Source organism: Panthera pardus, unplaced genomic scaffold, assembly GCF_024362965.1.
Source record: "Panthera pardus isolate Hobbes unplaced genomic scaffold, ASM2436296v1 HiC_scaffold_6, whole genome shotgun sequence".
Lineage (NCBI taxonomy): Eukaryota > Metazoa > Chordata > Mammalia > Carnivora > Felidae > Panthera > Panthera pardus.
Window position 1 is genome coordinate 62,404,134 of NW_026526991.1, and position 19,317 is coordinate 62,423,450.

The 19,317-nt window shown below is 52.2% G+C and overlaps 1 protein-coding gene across 1 annotated transcript; it reads left to right on the top strand.

Moving 5' to 3' along the window:
• Positions 1 to 3,962: 3,962 nt before the first annotated feature.
• KRT8 (keratin 8) lies at positions 3,963 to 11,844 on the top strand. Its single transcript, XM_053895143.1, has 9 exons — positions 3,963 to 4,413; positions 7,374 to 7,582; positions 8,198 to 8,258; positions 8,709 to 8,804; positions 9,429 to 9,593; positions 9,872 to 9,997; positions 10,698 to 10,918; positions 11,056 to 11,114; positions 11,420 to 11,844. The coding sequence occupies exons 1-9, from the start codon at positions 4,072 to 4,074 to the stop codon at positions 11,608 to 11,610; spliced, it is 1,470 nt and encodes a 489-aa protein (XP_053751118.1). The 5' UTR covers positions 3,963 to 4,071; the 3' UTR covers positions 11,611 to 11,844.
• The last annotated feature ends 7,473 nt before the right edge of the window (positions 11,845 to 19,317 follow it).

A 19,317-nucleotide genomic window follows, 5' to 3' on the forward strand; every position in this document is an offset into this window, starting at 1 on the left:
GCATTTTCATGAGCTTGTGCAACCATAACCGTAATCAAATTTAAAATATTTTCATCTCTCCCAAAATAATACCTTTGTTCTTTTTTTTTCTTTAATGTTTATTTGTTTTTGAGAGAGAGAGAGAGAGAGAAAGCAGGGGAGGGGCAGAGAGAGAGGAAGACAGAATCTGAAGCAGGCTCCATGCCGTCAGTGCAAAGCCCGATGTGGGGCTCGAACCCACAAACCTGGGAACTATGAGATCATGACCTGAGCCAAAGTTGGACATTCAACTGACCGAGTCACCCAGGTGTCCCAAGAATACCTTTATTCTTTAGCAATCACCTCCACTCCCCCCCCCAGGCTAGAGGTGGTCCAGCAACCATGAACCGATTTTCTGTCTGTACAGATTTTCCTGTTCTGGAGAATTCACACAAATAGAATTATGCAGTATGTGGCCTTCTGTGATGGCTTCCTTCACTTAGCAGTGAAAGTGTTACCATATTGTAACATATATCACGGACTTCATTCCTTCTTATGTGAATGATGTTCCATCATGCGGTTATATCACATTTTGCTTATCCATTCATTCATCAGTTGGTGGGCATTTGGGTTGTTTCTTTTTTGGCTATTACGAATAGTGCTGCTATGAATGCGGTGTCTTGTGTCTTCTCTCCTGATCACCGAGAGGAACTCTGTGCAGACCGTCTTTCCTGATGGTTTCGAGGGACGTGAGGGTAGCGACTACCCTGCCCACCCACCTCTGCCCCTCCCCCCGCTTCCTGACACAGCTGCCCATGACTCAAGGCCTCCTGGGGTCTTTCAGCTATACCATCTGTCTCCTCTTTCCTCCTTCTGTTCTCTAGGAAAGGCAGTTTGGGGCAGAGTCATCTGGGTTGTCAGGGTCGGGCACAGTCAACGCTTTCCCTTTTGTTGGGCAGACCGCAGTGACCAGAGACAGCCTTATAAGGAGTTGGGCCCTGGGCTGCCCCAGGCTGGTTTTCTCTTCACTCACCACTTGGCCCTAGTCCGGGGGCCTTTCCCTTCTGCCTCCAACCCCAGAATCCCAGGCAAGGGCCCTTGGAGAGGGCAGCTCGGGCCTTCTTTTGCATTGATGCTGGCTTGGGGCATCAGGGGAGGGGTTGGCTGGGGTCTCTGGGCAAGAGGGAGCTGACAGATGAGATGCACATACTTCTAGCCTAGGATAGTTCTGCGCAGCCCCACAGCTTGAAAACCACAGGGCTCCTTGTAACCCCCTTTGTCCTCACCTTAAACAAAGCGCACTTTAGGAACCAGAAAGCCAGGTGGGTGGAGGCAGAGGGGCTGAGATGTCAAGACTGGCTCTGGGTAGTTCTTTTGTGCTCAGGACTTCCTGTAGGATCCGCACCCCCCCCTCCCCCCCCCCCCCCCCCCCCCCCGCAACATCCCCCCTCCTCCCCACCCACCCTGCCACCTCTGCCCCTAATCTGCCCTGGTCCACCTGACGACAGTTGTTGGGGAGGGGAAGAAGTGGGGAGTTGGTGTCCTCCCTCCTCAGGGCTGCCATACCTGTCTGACCAGCCCCTCCCTCTCTCTTTCCAGCTCAGCTCTCTGTCCCTGGTTTTGGCCGTGGGCCCACATGCCCTCCCTTTGGTCTCTGGAAGGAGAAGTCTCTCTGCCTTGCTAGCGTGGGTGTTTGTTGCAGGGGTAGGGGGGCATGCATTCGATTCACTTTTTGGAAATCAAATCTTCTTTGAAGGGGCTGGGAGAGGGCCTGGTGCAAACAGGTACTCACTGGATTTCGCCGTGTTGGTCCAGCACCTCAGGAGGTGGTGGGGAGAGTGGGGAGGAGAAAAGAGGGGAGGGGAGAAAGGAATGTGGTCTTTGTGTTCCCTCTGGGAGTCTCTGACTCATCTTTCTGGAAGGGACTTACGAGTGTGTACTTCTGTGTGTATCTGTGTGTGCGTTTGGTCCGAGTGGAGCTTTTCTGTGTGTTTTTCTTTTTGGATTTATCTCCGTCGCCAAAGAGGGGGCTGCTGGGTCTTTCTGTCCCTCTGGGTAGGGGTCTGTGTGTCTCTCCTTCTGGAAGTCTGAGCGTGTCTGCTGAAGGATGGGAAGGGTCCTGTATACCTGGCCTCCTGGCAGGTGGGGGCAGTCACTGTCACCCCTTTCCCTGGGGGTGGGGGGGGGGGGCGTGTGCTGCTCAGCCGTCTCCTCCAAGGGACTCAGGTTTCTGGCATCAACTTGGATGTAACCCAGTCCCCACCTCATGCCCTGCAGGAACTTTCCGAGAATCTAGCCCCAGTCATCACTTAATTGCAGCTGGAATCTCTGCCTCAGGGACCCAAACCTCTTGCCTTACACCTGCAGCCTGCCTCGCCCAGCCCGCCCAGGCCCCGGGGTGCCCTGCACAGCTCCCCATTCTCCAACCTTCTACAGGTGTGTGCTCTGTCCCAACCTGCTGTCCTGACTCATTCTGATAATGGGTTCAGGGAGACAGGTGCAGGGACTCCTCCATCTCCTCCGGCCTGAGAAGAGAAAGAGGGGCCAGGTGGCTACAGCTTGACTCACCATCAGTGCCCCCAATTCCACCCCACCCCCACACCGTCCTGCCTCAGGATCCTGCCTCCCTTCCTGTGAATTACCCCCTGGGCGCTATGGGAATGACTCACTCTTCCAAGGAGCAATTATAATGCAGCTTCCCTCTCTCCCGGGCTCCCCCATCTTTCCTTAGTCCTTATTTTTCATTCTCTGTGCCCTTTAGTAAGGCCTACAGTGTTCATCCTGGCCCCGGGGAATCCTGGGATCTTGGGAGGAGAGGAAGGCACTAGGCCGTGTCCAGGAAAAGTGCTCTGTTGGATCTCACTTTATCTTGCACCTAGAGACCCAGAGGGAAGACAACCAGTATGTATACGTGTGTGTGTGTGTGTGTGCATTTATGCCACAATTATTTACCTAGCCCCTTTGGGCACTATAAAAAAAAGTAACTGAGGTTCCTCTCTGTCTCTCTCTCAAAAATAAATAAACATTAAAAAAAATTAAAAAACAAAAATAAGCCAAAGCCCCAACCCAGATCACTGCAGAATCCCTACTTACAAAGGATAATATGCCTGTTCCTCAAGAAGGGAAACAGAGGGGCTGGTCCCCAGAGCCTGGCATTCCACAGTGCTGGCCAAGGAAACAGAGACTAAAAGAAGGCCTGAAAGGGGCCCACTCGTGGCAGTGAGGACAACGGTGTGGGTGACCTGAGTGACAGGAAGTGGAAGTCAGGGAGTCACTGGAGAATGCCTGGGGCACCTGGGTGGCTCAGTCGGTTAAGCGTCCAACTTCAGCTCAGGTCATGATCTCAGGGCTCGTGGGTTCGAGCCTCACGTTGGGCTCTGTGCTGACAGCTCAGATCCTGGAGCCTGCTTTGTATTCTATGTCTCCCTCTCTCCTGCCCCTCCCCCACTCATGCTCTGTCTCTCAAAAATGAATAAATGTTAAAAAAATTAAAAAAAAAAGCAACCAAGGAGATACCAGACAGTTGGTTGGCCTCAGGTTCAAGGATTTGGAACCTAGAGGGCCTGTCCTCCAGCCTGAGCAGAGTTTCATAATCACTCAACATGGAGACAAAATGAGGTGGTGTCTTTGGGGTGTTGGGGGTTCAGGGATCCCTTTCCTGCTATGCTTCTGAGTCCTTGCATTTATTTCTCCAAGGAGGGAAGGAGATGACGCCCAGAGTAGGACTGCAGCGGCTCGGTGACCCCAAGCAAGTCTCTTTGTTATGTGGGGCCCCTGCAAGGCAACCGTTCTCCCCAGTTTTACACTTCCGTAATCCTTCTTTTCTGAGCTTTTGGGGCAGTGCTAGAGTGGGCTCCTGGGTAGAGGCAGCTCTCTGCTGCCCCCACCTGAGTCAGGCCTGTAGGTGGCAGGTGTCGGGTTAGGCCCAGCCCCCTCAGGGCCTAGCCACTCAGGTACCAGGCTGATCCCCCTCCCCTTGGGCTGTGCTCTCTGTTATAAGGGCCAACCCTGGGGAGCTCTTCCCACCATAGAAGCAGCTTCTCGGCTTCTTCTCGAACCTCAGGCAGGTTCAGCCTACTCGCCTCCACTCCAGCCTCCACACCGGCCTCCACCATGTCCATCAGGGTGACCCAGAAGTCCTACAAGGTGTCCTCCTCCGGCCCCCGGGGTTTCAGCAGCCTCTCCTTCACTAGCGCGCCTGGCTCCCGCATCAGCTCTGCCCTGTCCCGGGTGGGCAGCGGCAGCAGCTTCCGGGGTGGCCTGGGCAGCAGCATGAGTGTGATTGGGGGCTATGGCAGGCCCGGCGGTATGGGGGCCATCACGGCTGTCTCAGTGAACCAGAGCCTGCTGAGCCCCCTTAAGTTGGAGGTGGACCCCAACATCCAGGCCGTGCGCACCCAGGAGAAGGAGCAGATCAAGACCCTCAACAACAGGTTTGCCTCCTTCATCGACAAGGTGAGGACTGCCCCCCCCCCCCCCCGCTCCGCCCCCCGCGTGGCTGGCAGTGCCTGGGGCTTGCCAGGGGTCCCGACTGGTCTCTTGGTCACCCAGTCTGTGGGTACATCTCCAGCTCTCCACTGGCGACCTGTTGGGCGCCACCCACCCCGCAACACTCTCCCTTCCAGCGATGACTCAGTCCTCCCGTGCATTTTGGTTTGGGCTGGGGCAGCTGTGGGGAGAGGGTCCGGGCCGCTTCTGACTCTCAACCTTGAGGCTTCCTCCCTTACGCGTCTCACCCCTACCCGAGTGCTGACCGGGCTATGAAACTTTAGGCCTGGAAGAGCCTTAGCTGTTCAGTTGTGGGGTGGGACGGGAGGCCCCTCGTCCAGGTTCACCCTCTCCCTAGCCCTGCCCCTAGGGCTCCCCAAAGGTGCCCCTCTGCTCTTTTTTTTTTTTTTTTTAATTTAAATAGGGTTCGATAGGATTCTGGAAGAAGGAAACGGGTGCCTTGACTCAACCAGGCAAATATTGATTGAGGCCTTTGTCGTCCCAGGGCCCGGGTGTGGGGGCACCGAGATGAGTCATCACCCGGCCCCTGCCCTGGGAACCCGCGGGGTGGGCGGGGTCGGGCGGGGCAGAGCTTCGTCCCCCCCCCCCCCCCGCCCCCTCCCCGTCTCCCCCCGCCCCCCCCCCGCCCCGTCCTGTGGGGCAAGGGGCTGAGGCCTTCCATCGTGGGGGAGTGCTCCCCTACTTGGGGAGCTCTTAGTTTCTGGGGGGTGGGGTCGGGGTGAGGGGACGCCAGGGCCTGGCTTCGGGAAAGCTCCATCCAGGATTCAAAGTCTGCGGGCGTTGGATACCTCGCCCAGGTTTCGTGTCCTGTTCAACCCCATAGTTTATGGCTTCAAATAAGGTGTCTGTCTGCCAACGCCCCTCTCCCCACTCGGCCCTTGGCCCCTTTCACTCTTCCCTACCCCGGCTCCGCCCCAACCTGGCTCCACTTTCCCGACGGCAGGCACCTGGCCGGGTTTTGCAGCCTGGATGTTTGCTGCCCCAGGGGCCCCGGTGGGGTGGGGGTGGGGGGAGTGCCCAGCGCGCTGGAGGATTGGGCCACTCCCTGCTGAGTGGCTCCTGGAGGCATTGTGGGAAGGGAAGGAGGCAAATCCTGGGGCAGAGTGACGCCCTTAGGAATTGGAGTCCCCCAGGGAATTGGCACTCCCCTGTTTGTGGCCGGCTTGCTGCCCCCTTGGCCCAAAGCACCCTTGACTTTACTCCTTGACGGGGTTTTGTTAGCTTTGGGGTCCTCGCAAGTGAGTAGTTAGGCACGGGCTCTGAGTCCGAGTTCCTGGATCACAGTACTCTGCCCTTCCCTTTGATGGGGCTACTTTGCCAAATCTGATCTCACCTATAAAATGGGCTTGATAATCCCTAAATCAAAGAGGTTTTGCCGATTCAAGCATATGATGTATGTAAAGAGCTTAGCAGTACTTGGCCCATATTAAGCAGTCCAGTAAGGCTAAAGGTTAACATCATGTACTCTTTTATAATTTGGGGGCTGAATGATATGGGGAAGAAAGGATTTCTAGAGAAGAATTTGTTGGCTCTAGACCAGACCCTTAAATTCACCTTCTCTTTTATGTCCCCTCAAGTTAAAGAACAGAAAAAGTGATGACTTGGGGTTAAGAAAAACACATTCTTGTTTTTGGAACCAGTCTGTTATTCTTTCTTTTAAAAATTTCCTTTCTGGGGAGCTTGGCTGGCTCAGTCAGTGGAGTATGTGACTCATGATCTCGGAGTTGTGAGTTCAAGCCCCATGTTGGGTGTAGAGATTACTTAAAAAATAAAATCTTATAAAAAAAATCCTTTTTGATATGCCCTAGTTTCTTCCTGAAATCTGGATCCCTTGAGCCCAAGGAGCCCAGAAACATTGTGTTTGGGGCAGGAGGAGAGGGCTGTGGATTTGGGGGGCGGGGGCCGGTTAGTGGGAAGACCTCCGTGATGCTGGAGAATCACAAAGGGAGTGTGGTGGAGATGGGGGTGTTTGGTTTGCACATAGATCTGCCTGGTCTCTTGCCCCTTTCCCAACGCCCAGTGACATCTGCACAGAGATAGGCTCCTGAAAGGGCCCGCCTGGGCTTCTCTAGGCTACCACAGGGTTGGGGAGACCCAGGCTCAGAGAGAATAAGCAACTGAATGTTGCTTGGCACAGGTTGGTAGCAGCATTTGGCTAAAACCTGGGGGGCGCCTGGGTGGCTCAGTCGGTTAAGTGGCCGACTTCGGCTCAGGTCATGATCTCACGGTCCGTGAGTTCGAGCCCCGCGTCGGGCTCTGTGCTGACAGCTCAGAGCCTGGAGCCTGCTTCAGATTCTGTGTCTCCCTCTCTCTGACCCTCCCCCGTTCATGCTCTGTCTCTCTCTGTCTCAAAAATAAATAAACGTTAAAAAAAAAAAAAAATTTAAAACCTGGGTCTTCTGGTCAGTGTTCTCCAGGCCGAAGAGCTCAAGTTTCTCTGTAATCTCTAGGAGTCCCTCAGGGCTACTCCCAATAATAATGATGATGACAGTAATATTTGATATGAGCCCTTGAATTTCCTTTTCAACCTTACATAAAGTATTAATCGCAACTTGGCTATTCTTGCTGATTTGTAATACACAGTGTAAGTAAAGAAGACCTATTCATTCTACAAGTGTCATTTCAACGTAACTCCCCTAGCTGATCCCTTCCGTCTATGCGCTTGCCTATCATCCCCACTTGTCCCCACCCCAGCACTAGAGGCACATGGCCCCCTAGTCCACTCACCACCGTGCTCTTTCATGCCATTGGTGATTCTCCCAGAACAGCTAACCAGCTCTCTCTCTGGGTTCTGGAGACCCCACTGCCCGGGAAGTGGGTTAGAGGAAAGGACAGTGCTTGCTTCCCCCCACACTGCACCTGATGGCCTGATGTGGACCTTCTTGCTCCCTCCTTCCCTCATGCAGGTGCGGCACCTGGAGCAGCAGAACAAGATTCTGGAGACCAAGTGGAACCTCCTGCAGCAGCAGAAAACCGCTCGCAGCAACATGGACAACATGTTCGAGAGTTACATCAACAACCTCCGACGGCAGCTGGACACCCTGGGCCAGGAGAAGCTGAAGCTAGAGGTGGAGCTTGGCAACATGCAGGGCCTGGTGGAGGACTTCAAGAATAAGTGAGTTGCCCTCCCACCGCCCCCTACCGACTGAAGTCCTCCTGCCCTGCCTAAGACCCCAGGGCCCTCTGCTTGTTGGGCAGTGCAGTCCTATGTAATTAGGGTGACCAGAGGACCAGGCTTTCCAGGACAGTCTAGGCTTATGCCCATTGTCCAGGCATAATTGTTAACAGCACCCACCCCCTTTCGATCTCAGAACTGTCCAGATTTGGACAACAAGGTATATGTTAATATTTACGTCATAAGCATCAGATGGGAGAGGCCTCTGGTACGTACCTGCAGCCCTGGCCTTATTTTTTGCTTACCCTTGATTTCCAGCACACCCCAGAAAGTTCTGTCTGAGGTCTCCTGTCAATCCCCGCTGCTAACCCTCTTCATATGCCTAATCCAATGTGCACACGTGGTTTCAGAGAGGGGTTTCCTGCCACAGGCCTTCCCACTGGGTGATGATAGCCTGGGGTAGGGGTGGGGAAAGAGTTGACTGGTTGGTGCGGAAGCACCAGACCAGCCTTCATATCCTTCATGAACTGAGTTTCCTAGATATTGCCTCCCCAAATACTCAGGATAACCTCACCTTTGCCTTCACCCTCTGATTCTAATTCTGTTCCTCACCAGATACGAGGAGGAGATCAAAGAACGTGCAGACATGGAGAATGAATTTGTCCTCATCAAGAAGGTGAGGGAACACTCCTCCCTGACCAGACATGGAAGGCGGGGCTTAGAGACTTGGATTAGGAGGTTTTCCGGGTTCTGTCCCTAAATGTGTCCAAGTAATGGGGCATTTGGGTGCCTCCCAGGTATACAGCATAGAAAGATAGACAAGGACTGAGGGATACTTAGGTACATTTGGACAGAACTCTGAACATTGATGTTAGGACGTGGTTAAGAAAATGGAGGTCTGGCCATGGAAGGGCCTCTTAGTGGAGGAGGAGGAGGGCTGCAGAAACTGAGGTAAACGTGTTTGGGCTGGGGATACAGGTGTGATGGGGCTGAGGCTGGAGAATCAGGCCATGGAGTGAGGTGGAAAAATCAGTTGGTTAGAGGTTCTGTGTCTGGGCCATTGGGTGTCCCTGGTTGGGGTTGTGTGTGGACACTCAGCTCAGGCTGCCCCTCCCCTACCACCCAGGATGTGGACGAAGCTTACATGAACAAGGTAGAGCTGGAGTCCCGCTTGGAAGGGCTGACCGACGAGATCAACTTCTTAAGGCAGCTGTATGAAGAGGTATGTTCTTGGGGGCTGAGGACTGAGGGTCCCCCCCCCCCCCCCGTCAGAGGCTCCTCCCAGCCCCCAGTGGATCAGCAGATGAGTATCACCACTGAATGATTACAATTATTGACATAACCCAGCATGGTGGTTCTATATGTTTTGCCCCCCTGCATGAGGGTGAGGGAGGCTTTATTACCCTATTTCATAGGTGAGAAAACAGGCTCTGGAATGAAGTATCTTGTCCAAGGTCTTCATACAGAGTGGTGACCCAGCTACAACTTGAACCTGCTCTGTCCCCAGAGCCTTTGTTCTGAATCTTTGGGCCTTCTAGAAAGCTCTTCAGGGGCTTACTACTGGTAGCTGAGTGTGGAAGGGTGCTGCTGCTCAGGTTACTCACCTGAAGCCAGGTTGCCTTATTATCCTTATCTTCTTTCACCTGTACTTCCCCCCAGGTTTCAGGTCTTTGACATGTCTTCCTTCTTCAGGAACGTGGCCCTCTCCCCAGCTCTAATTCCACCTGCTTCTCTCCTCTGTTGCTGGCCTCCCTGTTTTGTCCCTAAAGAAGTCCCTTCTGCCAGAGGGGACTTCTTGGGTGCAGGGACAGGGCCTTACCCCCCCCACCCCACCTACCCCCTACAGGAGATCCGTGAGCTGCAGTCCCAGATCTCGGACACGTCTGTGGTGCTGTCCATGGACAACAGCCGCTCCCTGGATCTGGATGGCATCATTGCCGAAGTCAAGGCCCAGTACGAGGAAATCGCCAACCGCAGCCGGGCTGAGGCTGAGACCATGTACCAGATCAAGGTGAAGAGTGGGGTCACTAGGTTGGCCCTCCCCTCTGGCTGGTTCTGTGCCCTAGTACTTAAGGAGGGAGCAGGATTTCAAAGTCGACCTTGCCTGCTGTGAGCTGGGCCTGCTGAGTGGGTACTGTGGAGACAGGGATATCCGTGTGCCTGGAGGTCTGGAAGAAGGCCGGCAGTGGTGTGTGCGTGTGTGTGTGTGTGTGTGTGTGTGTGTGTGGTGGGGCAGGAGTGAGGTGAGATGAGCAGGGCACTTGCCTCACTCCTGCCTCATACCTGCAGTACGAGGAGCTGCAGACATTGGCTGGGAAGCATGGGGATGACCTCCGTCGCACGAAGACGGAGATTTCCGAGATGAACCGGAACATTAACCGACTCCAGGCTGAGATTGAGGGCCTCAAAAACCAGGTATGGGCTGGGCTGGCGGTGGGAGAGGATGCCTGGACATGTGTGGGTGACAGCGAGCAATGCAGCAGGGAGTGAGGGGCCTGGGAAAGAATCCTAAACCGGACTTCCAGGTTCTCAGGCTGCTCCTGGGAGGCTGAAGGGTGTGGAAGAGGTTCCTGGGGCCGTTGCAGGGGCCAGAGGGGGTGGGACAGGCAGGTTGGGGTCCAGAATGGGTTCTCTCAAGTCTGCTTTATTTTATTGTTTTGTATATCAGGGTAAGGTCAGGCTCTGCTGCTTTTAACACAGTCTGGAAAGCAGAGAGCTGGCCCAGTTAGGGTGGGGATGATGCTTCATGGTGTCCCAGGTGAGAAGTTTGTGCAAGGAAGAGTCTGGGAACTGCTTGGATTTCCCTATTCTGGTTCCTTTTTTTTTTTTTTTTTTTTTTTTTTTTATTATAAGTAAACTATACCCAATGTGGGGCTTGAACTCATGACCCTGGGATCAAGAGTCACATGCTCCACCACCGCCAGCCACTGCCCCGCCCCACTCTATTTGGGTTCCTGAAGCTCATTGGTAGCATTTTCTTGGTGCTAGGTGGAGTTGGTTAATCTAGGTCAGGAAGAGGCTCTGGTCCCTAAAAAAGGGAAAGGGAAGGTGGGTGCAGGGGGAGGAGATAACCAGGCTCTGCCCTGACCTGCTTACCTTCTCCCTGTCCCCACAGAGGGCTTCCCTGGAGGCCGCCGTAGCTGATGCCGAGCAGCGTGGGGAGCTGGCCGTGAAGGACGCCAATGCTAAGGTGGCTGAGCTGGAGGCCGCCCTGCAGCGGGCCAAGCAGGACATGGCCCGGCAGCTGCGGGAGTACCAGGAGCTCATGAACGTCAAGCTGGCTCTGGACATCGAGATTGCCACCTACCGCAAGCTGCTGGAGGGCGAGGAGAGCAGGTGGGTGTTGGGGTCTCTGAGCGGCCCTGGCGCCCCAGCCCTGGGACCTGGCGTGGGGAGGGGTGGGAATTGAGTCCCGTGGTCCTGGAACAAGGGTTAGGAGTTGGGTCTGATGTCCGTGTGTCCTCTGGGTCCAGGCTGGAGTCTGGGATGCAGAACATGAGTATCCACACTAAGACCTCCACCGGCTACTCAGGTGAGTGTCCTGGCCCTGGGGTGCAGGGCAGGAGGGTGGGGCCTTTTCAGCCAGCTCCTATACGTCTCCCTCTTGTACAGGTGAGGAAACTGGGGTGCAGTCAGATGTCTTGTCCAAGGTCACATAACTAATTCAAAGCTCTGTCCTACCCTGCTCCTGGTTTCCCCCCAGTAATCCTAAAATAATGAAGCAGGGTGATTTCCCAGGCCTGCGGACTATGTAGGGAGTGACAGGGAACAGGGGACACGGAGTCTGATGTGTACATGGCCTTGTGCGCTCATGTGACTGCTTCTATCCCTGACCAGGTGGGCTGGTCTCAGCCTACGGGGGCCTCATGAGCCCTGGCCTCAGCTATGCCATGCAGTCTGGCTTCGGCTCTGGTGGGAGCTCTGCTTCCTCAAGCCGTGTCAGCTCCTCCAAGGCTGTGGTGGTGAAGAAGATCGAGACCCGTGATGGGAAGCTGGTGTCCGAGTCGTCTGACGTCCTGTCCAAGTGAACAACCACTGTGGTCTCTCCCAGCCTCCCCGCTCCAGTGGCTGCCATAGAGCCTGTGGGGGAAGGAGCTGCACAGGGGAGCATCGGGAACGGGAGGCCCACCTAAGCCTCGCCCCAGTCCTCAGCCTACCCTTCGGGGGAGTCCACTGCCCTGGGTACCCCCTCTTGCCCCCAGCTAAAAGCCAATTCAAGAGTCTTTTCCCAAATAAAGCCTCAGATGGCTCTGCCAATCCCACTTGGCTGTGTGCAGCCCGTGTTAAGGGGTGGGGTGGGGTGGGGTGGGGTGGGGGAGAGGTGGTCGGGAGGCCTCTCTTGGCACTCAGAAGCTGGGGGGAGGGGGTCCTGGAAAGTAGGGGGCACCGGGGAGGAAAGTCTGGCCTTCTCTAGGCTGTTCCCAGAGAGAATTCTTTGCTGAAAGCCAGATGACGCCTTGCCCATTAATGTGCTCTTAAATACCCATTTCATTTTACCTGTGCAACAAAGCCTTCGAGGCCAGCAGAGCAGGTTTTGGGTGGAATTATCAGGAGAGAGTTCAGTTTCCTTTCTATAGCATCACAGGACCGCTTGCACATAGGGCCAAGTAACTGGCCCAACTAGAAAGAGGAGGGTCTGGTATTGGAACCCAGTTCAGTTCCCAAGCCTCTCCTCTTCCTCCTCAGCCAGGCACATGGCATTTTCTTGGTGGTCACAGATGTCTTTTTACCGTCGTGATTCCTTTGCAGCTGAGGACCAAGGAGTCCTCGTTTTCCCATCCCTTCAGAAGCCCAGAGTCCATTTCTAGTAACTGGGTGTGTGTCACACCTGCAATTTCTAGAAGCCGAGATCGTATAGGACTTGGCATTGATAAGTGGGCTCTTCCCTGTTCCACTCATGGTTGCACCCACCCTACAGTGGTCTTTGCCCCCCGCTTTCCACCCTTTTAAATGCACTTTTTATATTATAGACACAGCTGAGTATGCGAAGGGCGTGTGCATTCTGTGTTTGCATGTGGAGGGTGTGCTGTGTGTATATGGGTGTGGATATATTCTGTGGAATGTGTAAAGGGGTTTGCCTGTTTTTGCTGAAATGCAGCCTCCAAGGTCTAGGGCAGGACCAGAGGTTTAGGACACAGCGAGGTGGGGCAGCGCATCCCTGGCCTGTGGTTTCACTGCCACGACCAGGGAGTTCGAGGCTGATATGTTGGCCCCCTAGACTAAGTGTGGACAGGCCCTTATTTACTTTCCGAAACACCAAGGGAGAATAAAAAAGACAATATAGAAGTGTGGACAGCTGGCACTGGAAGTTCAAGTTCTGGTCCTGCTTGTGGGTCTCCCAAGTTTCTGTCCCCAGACCTTGGTTTCCCAGCCTCTGGACTCTATCTTGCTACCTCCCTAGCCACCCACCTCAGTGAAGCTGCTTCCAGACTGATTCCCCTCATTCTACTGCCCCACCCCCTTCCGGGGCCAGGGTTCTGGACTCTGTTGCAATAAAGGACTTCCCTCTTCAATGATAAGACTAAGCACCATTATTTAGAACAGCATTGGGGTGCCTGGGTGGCTCAGTCTGTTGAGTGACTTGGGCTCAGGTCATAACCTCATGGTTCGTGAGTTCGAGCTCTGCGCCAGGCTCTGTGCTGACAGCTCAGAGCCTGGAGCCTGCTTCGGATTCTGTGTCTCCCTCTCTCTCTGCCCCTTGCCCGCTTGTGCTCTGTCTCTTTCTCCCTCTCAAAAATAAAGAAATGTAACCAAGAAATTTAGAACAGCATCATCTCTCTAATTATTGTGGCAGCAGCTTGAAGTAAGAAATTCATTTTTGTCGCAAATTGCAAAGGTATATATACAATGCTAACCAGCCTTCTGCTCACGTGTGACTGAGTCACCAGGTCCCAGGAGGTGGCAGGGTAGTGTTAGAGCCCAGAGCAGGCCCACCACGAAGTGAAAGGGACCTCTTGCCCACTGAGGCCCCGAGTCAATATTTTCTATTGTGCACTCCCCAATCCTTCTTGAAGCTAGCCACCTGTCTTATTAGGCCCTGCCCCCGGGACAGTGGGCATGCAGGGGGCAGCCAAGGGTCCCACCAGTAGCCTCCTAGAATTTCCTTCCACACCCCAGGTGTTTGTTCAGGGAAAGACAGAAAAGCTTCGGGGAGAATTCCTTTTCCCTCCCTCCCCCTCCTTCCTGTCCCAGTTGCTGTGTACCTACTATGTGATCAAGGTCACTCAGGAGATAACAAAATACCAGAGCTTAGACAAGGACACTGAGGAAGGACGGAAACGTTACTTCAATACCCACTTGAGGGCGGAGCTTGTCCATCACATTCCAGCCCTCCCGAGGGGCCTGGGTATTAAAACCCCCAAATTATGCACAGACTTTGCATAAGGTTACCCTGTAAGTGATGGAAGTGATGTCTGATGCTTGGACCAGTGGGCGCTTTTTTGACGATACTCGATTTTTATCATATGTACGCATGTCACACGCAGCTGAAAAAATTTAAGCTTGTTTTTGTTTTTGAATAGATCTAAAGGTCCCCCATACACAATTCTAAGTACAAACGGCCTCCTTCCTCACCAGCCACCGGGTTTCTCGCCCAGAGGGTAACTAACATTACCTGTTTCTTGTAATTCATCTCAGCTAGAGTTTATGTACATATTAATTCCTTAGGTACATACATATATACAGGTGTACTTTTCTTTCACAAAGGGTTTTACACTATATGTAGTACTATATGTCGTGCTTTGACATTCAGTCAGTGCCTGTTCTTCCATATCAGCATGCGAATTGTTGTCTTATGCTTTTTGAAAGCTGCATAATATTCCACTATGGATGCTATGTATGTATTAGTGTCAGGAAGTAAATAAGTAAGCAAGCAAGCTCTATGCCCAATGTGGGGCTTGAACTCATGACTCTGAGATCAAGAGTTCTGTGCGCTACCGATCGAGCCAGCCAGGTGCCCCATATTACAAAAATTTTTTTAATTGAGTTTTTAATTTTAATTCCAGGATAAAGTCTCATATTTTATTTAACCAATCCTCAAACTGTGGGTCTTTTCAATCTTCTGCTATGACAGCAAAGTTGCAGTTAATGACCTTGGATACATGGCATACGGTACATGATGAGGGTATCTGAATAATTCCCGGAGTTGCTGAGTCAAAGTAAATGTACATTAAAATTTTTTTTAAGGTTTTATTTTTAAGTAATCTCTACACCCAGCATGGGGCTTGAACTCACAACCTCAAGATCGAGAGTCGCATGCCCCACCGGCTGAGCCAGCTAGGCACCCCTGTAACGTTTAAATCTTCCATAGATATTAGAAAAGAAGCTTGTGTTCTTATAGGACTGAATTTTAGTTTTCTAGAAAATCTATGGGTATAGAAGGCCCATGTTTGACTATCCCAGGGAAATCAGACATTGCTCCTCAACTCTCACCCCTCCAGGAATAAAATAATGAATCTTCCAAGCATTTGTGGGCCATTCTTCATACATTGTCGTTTCAAGGTTTGCTCTGCCTTCCGAAGGTGATCTGGGCTAAGATGGCCCGTGATCACCTTAGGTGATCTAAAGCAGGCTCAGGAGGAGGTCCGGACAAAACTAGGGTGCAAGGTGGTGGGAAGGGAGGAGGCCACTGGGAGAAGTACCTCGTGAGGAAGAGAAGAGGGGGCTGGAGATCAGCTGGCCAGTGGGCCAGCCACAGGCTGCTTCTTTGCATATCCTGGTCAGTGTTAGCTGCTTTGCCTATCCGGCACCCCTTCTCCTGTTCTGGTAACAGAACAAACACTCTGCCCACCTGGCCACTCCCACTGTATCCCCCTTCTTTTCAGGAACTGTCCTTTCCAGCTCTAGCCTGTGGTTCTGGTGGGCCTGCCAGTCACAGTACCTCTTCTCTGGGCCCACGGAGGGCTGGAGTCAGCCTGGCCAATCAGAGAACAAAGCCTTTGTTCCTTTTTTGCTGAAGTGTAACATAGATGTAATAAAAGGCAGAAAGGGCTTGATGGATTTCTGCTTATCTTCCCACGTACAACATAGAACATTTCTTGTATCATAGAAGATTTCCTTGGACTCCTTGCCAGAGTGCGCTTTTTTTCTTTTCTTTTTTAATGTTTATTTATTTATTTTGGAGAGAGAGCACAAGCAGGGGAGGAGCAGAGAGAGAGGGAGACACAGAACCCAAAGCAGGCTTCAGACCCCGGGCTGCCAGCACAGAGCGGGACAGTGCGGGACTTGAACCCATGAACTGCGAGATCAAGACCTGAGCCGAAGTCGGACACTTAATCCACTGAGCCACCCAGGCGCCCCCAGAGTGCACTTTTAAAAGTACAAATGAGGGGCACCTGGGTGGCTCAGTCAGTTGAGCATCTGACTTCAGCTCAGGTCGTGATCTCATGGCTCATGAGTTTGAGCCCCGCATCGGGTTCTGTGCTGACAGCTCAGAGCCTAAAGCCTCCTTCTGATTCTGTGTCTCTCTCTCTCTCTGCCCTTCCCCTCTAGTGTTCTGTCTCTCTCTTTCTCTCAAAAATAAATAAAAGTTAAAAAAATTAAAAAAAAGTACAAATGAAAAATAAAAGTACAGATCAGACTTGGTTACTCTCTTCCTTAGAACCCTCTAATGTTGGGGTGCCTGGGTGGCTCAGGGGGTTAAGTGTCCAACTCTTGATCTCGGCTCAGGTCATGATCTCACGCTCGTGGGATCGAGTCCTGCGTCAGGCTCTGCGCTGACAGCATGAAGCCTGCTTGGAATTCTTCTCTCTCTGCCTCTCTACGTGCACACACGCACCTGTGTGTGTGTCTTTCTCTCTCTCTCTCTCTCCCTCAAAATAAATAAACATAAAAAAAAGAACTCCTTGATGTCAACACCCCCCACATTCTGCCTCGGCCCACAGTTTGGGCCTGCTCGGCCTCTGCCTACTCCTCAGGCCTCCTCCTGGCCACTGTCTCCTGTGTTCTCGTTGACTCAGTGATGTGGGCTTTTTGGTGCTTGGTCACACTTCCTTCTGCCCAGGGCCCTTGCACATGCTGTTCTATCTTTTTGGGGACATGTTGCTTTTCTATGCACACATAGCAGTTTCCTATTCTTTTTTCATGGTGCAGCACAATGCAGCTTCTGCAGGAAAGCCTTCTAGACACGTGGGCTGGGTGGGCTATTTCTTTAAAAAACAATTAAAAAAAATTTTTTTTTAACGTTTATTTATTTTTGAGACAGAGTATGAACGGGGGAAGGGCAGAGAGAGAGGAACACAGAATCGGAAGCAGGCTCCAGGCTCTGAGCCATCAGCCCAGAGCCCGATGCGGGGCTCGAACTCACAGACCACGAGATCGTGACCTGAGCTGAAGTCGGATGCTTAACCGACCGAGCCATCCACGCGCCCCAACAATTTTTTTTTTTAATGTTGATTTATTATTGAGAGACAGAGAGACAGAGCATGAGGATGGGAGGGGTAGAGAGAGTGGGAGACACAGAATCCGAAGCAGGCTCCAGGCTCCGAGCTGTCAACACAGAGACGCAAGCGGGGCTGGAACTCACAAACCGCGAGATCATGACCTGAGCCGAAGTGGGACACTTAACTTCCTGAGCCACCCAGTTGCCCCAGGGCTATTTCTATAATAAGTTCTCAAAGTATCCTGTACTTTCTCCTTGTAGACTATCACTCTGTGCTCATCTGTAGTGATGCCTTATTCATGTCAGCCGTGTCTGATAGACTGTAAGCTACATTGGGGCAGGGACCACATCACATCTGCCCAGTTTTTCCTTATCTTCAGTACTTAGCAGAGTGTCTGGCATAACATAGGTGATCAAGAAAAAAAATTATTAAATAAAAGAATAAGTGAGCCATTTCCCTATTGATGGTCATCTATTTTTTATTTGTTTTCTGCTATTTTAATCCTTTAAAAGTCCTTCCTTAGGGCTGCCTATCTGGCTCAGTCAGCTGAGCATGTGACTCTTGATCTCAGGGTTGTGAATTCAAGCTCCCTGTTAGGCATGGAGCCTACTTAAAAAAACAATGTCAGGGCACCTGAGTGGCTCAGTTGGTTGAGTGTCTGACTTCTGATTTCGGCACAGGTCATGATCCTAGGCGTCGTGAGATTGAGCCCTGCACCTGCTTGAGATTCTCTCCCTCTGCCTCTCTCTCCCACTCATGTGCTCTCTCTCTCTCTCTCTGTCTCTTTCTTAAAAAAAAAAAAGGTTAAAAAAAAAAGGTGCTTGGCTGGCTCAGTTGGTGAAGCACGTGGCTCTTGATTTTGGGGTTGTGAGTTCAGGCCCCCACTGGGTGCAGAGATTACTTAAAACTAAAACCTTTAAAAAAAAAACCAAACAAAAAATCCCTCCTTCTTTTAGGGGAAAAATGATCAATTTTCTCATACCTAGTCCAGAAACTGCTGATGTAGTGGTCTTTTTTTTTTTTTTTTTTTTAAGTTTATTTATTTATTTTTGAGAGAGAGAGCAAGAGTGGTGAAGGGACAGAGAGATAGGGAAAGAGAATCCCAAGCAGCCTCCCCCCACTGTCAGTGCAAAGCCCTACTCGGGGCCTGAACTCATGAACCGTGAGATCATGACCTGAGCCGAAATCAAGAGTCAGGTGCTTAACCAACTGAGCCACCCAGGTGCCCCTGATGTATTGGTCTTTTAAAGCATGTCCCTGCAAAGTGGCCTTGGCCCCACATCAGCAACTGTGGCCTTCAGTAAGTGCCTGGGAGGGAGTGGGAAAGCAGGCTTGGGACCAAACTTGGCCCAAATGTGCCTAGCTAGCAGTGTGTGCCTGGTGCCTGGAGGGTGGGGACGAGGATGGCAGAACTGAATCCAAAGACACCTACGACGACGACGGGGTCCTTGGCTTCAAACAACTTCCAGCTTACCCGGGAAGACAATACACAACCCAGAAAAGTCAACTTCACTTGCTCATTCAGCAAGCCGTTGGTCACCTGGGAGGAGGCAGACGGTCAGGCACAGGGTGGAAGAGGGCTGGACGTTTGGCATGTGGCAAGGTGAGAAGTCGCTGTGCAGGATGGACTCAGTGATGATTTAGGGAGCACTGACCACGGGGGGTCCCCCAATTCGCGTTCTCTCCCCTTTTCCTCAGTAGTTTGAATGCCACTTTTAGGTGGGCACATGGCCACGTAGACTAAAGACTACATACTTCTGCCTTCCCTGCAGTTAGCTGTGGCCATGTGACAAAAGGATAGAAGTGGAGGGTGCAACTTCTGGGAAGTATCCTAAAAGGGAGGGGGTGTGAGCTGCTCCCTTCACCCCTCCCTTCTGGTGGGAATGCATACGGAATGGCTGCAATTCAGCAGCTATCTTGGACCATGAGGTGACCTGGGGAATGAAAGCCATCCTTAGCAGAGCAAAGGAGAGATGAGACCTGGGTCCATGGCACCATGCGATGCCATACTAGCCTTGGACAGATTATTTCCATGTCTGGACATTGGGAGAGAAATAGACTTCCATCTGCACTGAGGCATTGTTATTCTTTTTTTTTTTTTTTTTCTGTTATGCTTACCTGAAGCCAATCTTTTTTTTTAATTAAAAAAAAATTTAATGTTTATTTATTTTTGAGAGAGAGAGAGAGCACAAGCAGGGAAGGGACAGAGAGAGAGGGAGACACAGAATCTGAGCTGTCAGCACAGAGCCCGATGCAGGGCTTGAACCCACAGACCATGAGATCAGGACCTGAGCCGAAGCCGAATGCTTAACCTATGGAGCCGCCCAGGCGCCCCCTGAAGCCAGTCTTAATACA

Bases quoted from the DNA above. Each gene is read 5' to 3' on its own strand.
- KRT8 (XM_053895143.1), top strand. From the start codon at position 4,072: ATGTCCATCAGGGTGACCCAGAAGTCCTACAAGGTGTCCTCCTCCGGC. The intron at 8,259-8,708 runs GTGAGGGAACAC...CCTACCACCCAG, and splicing joins AATTTGTCCTCATCAAGAAG to GATGTGGACGAAGCTTACAT. The intron at 9,998-10,697 runs GTATGGGCTGGG...CTGTCCCCACAG, and splicing joins TTGAGGGCCTCAAAAACCAG to AGGGCTTCCCTGGAGGCCGC.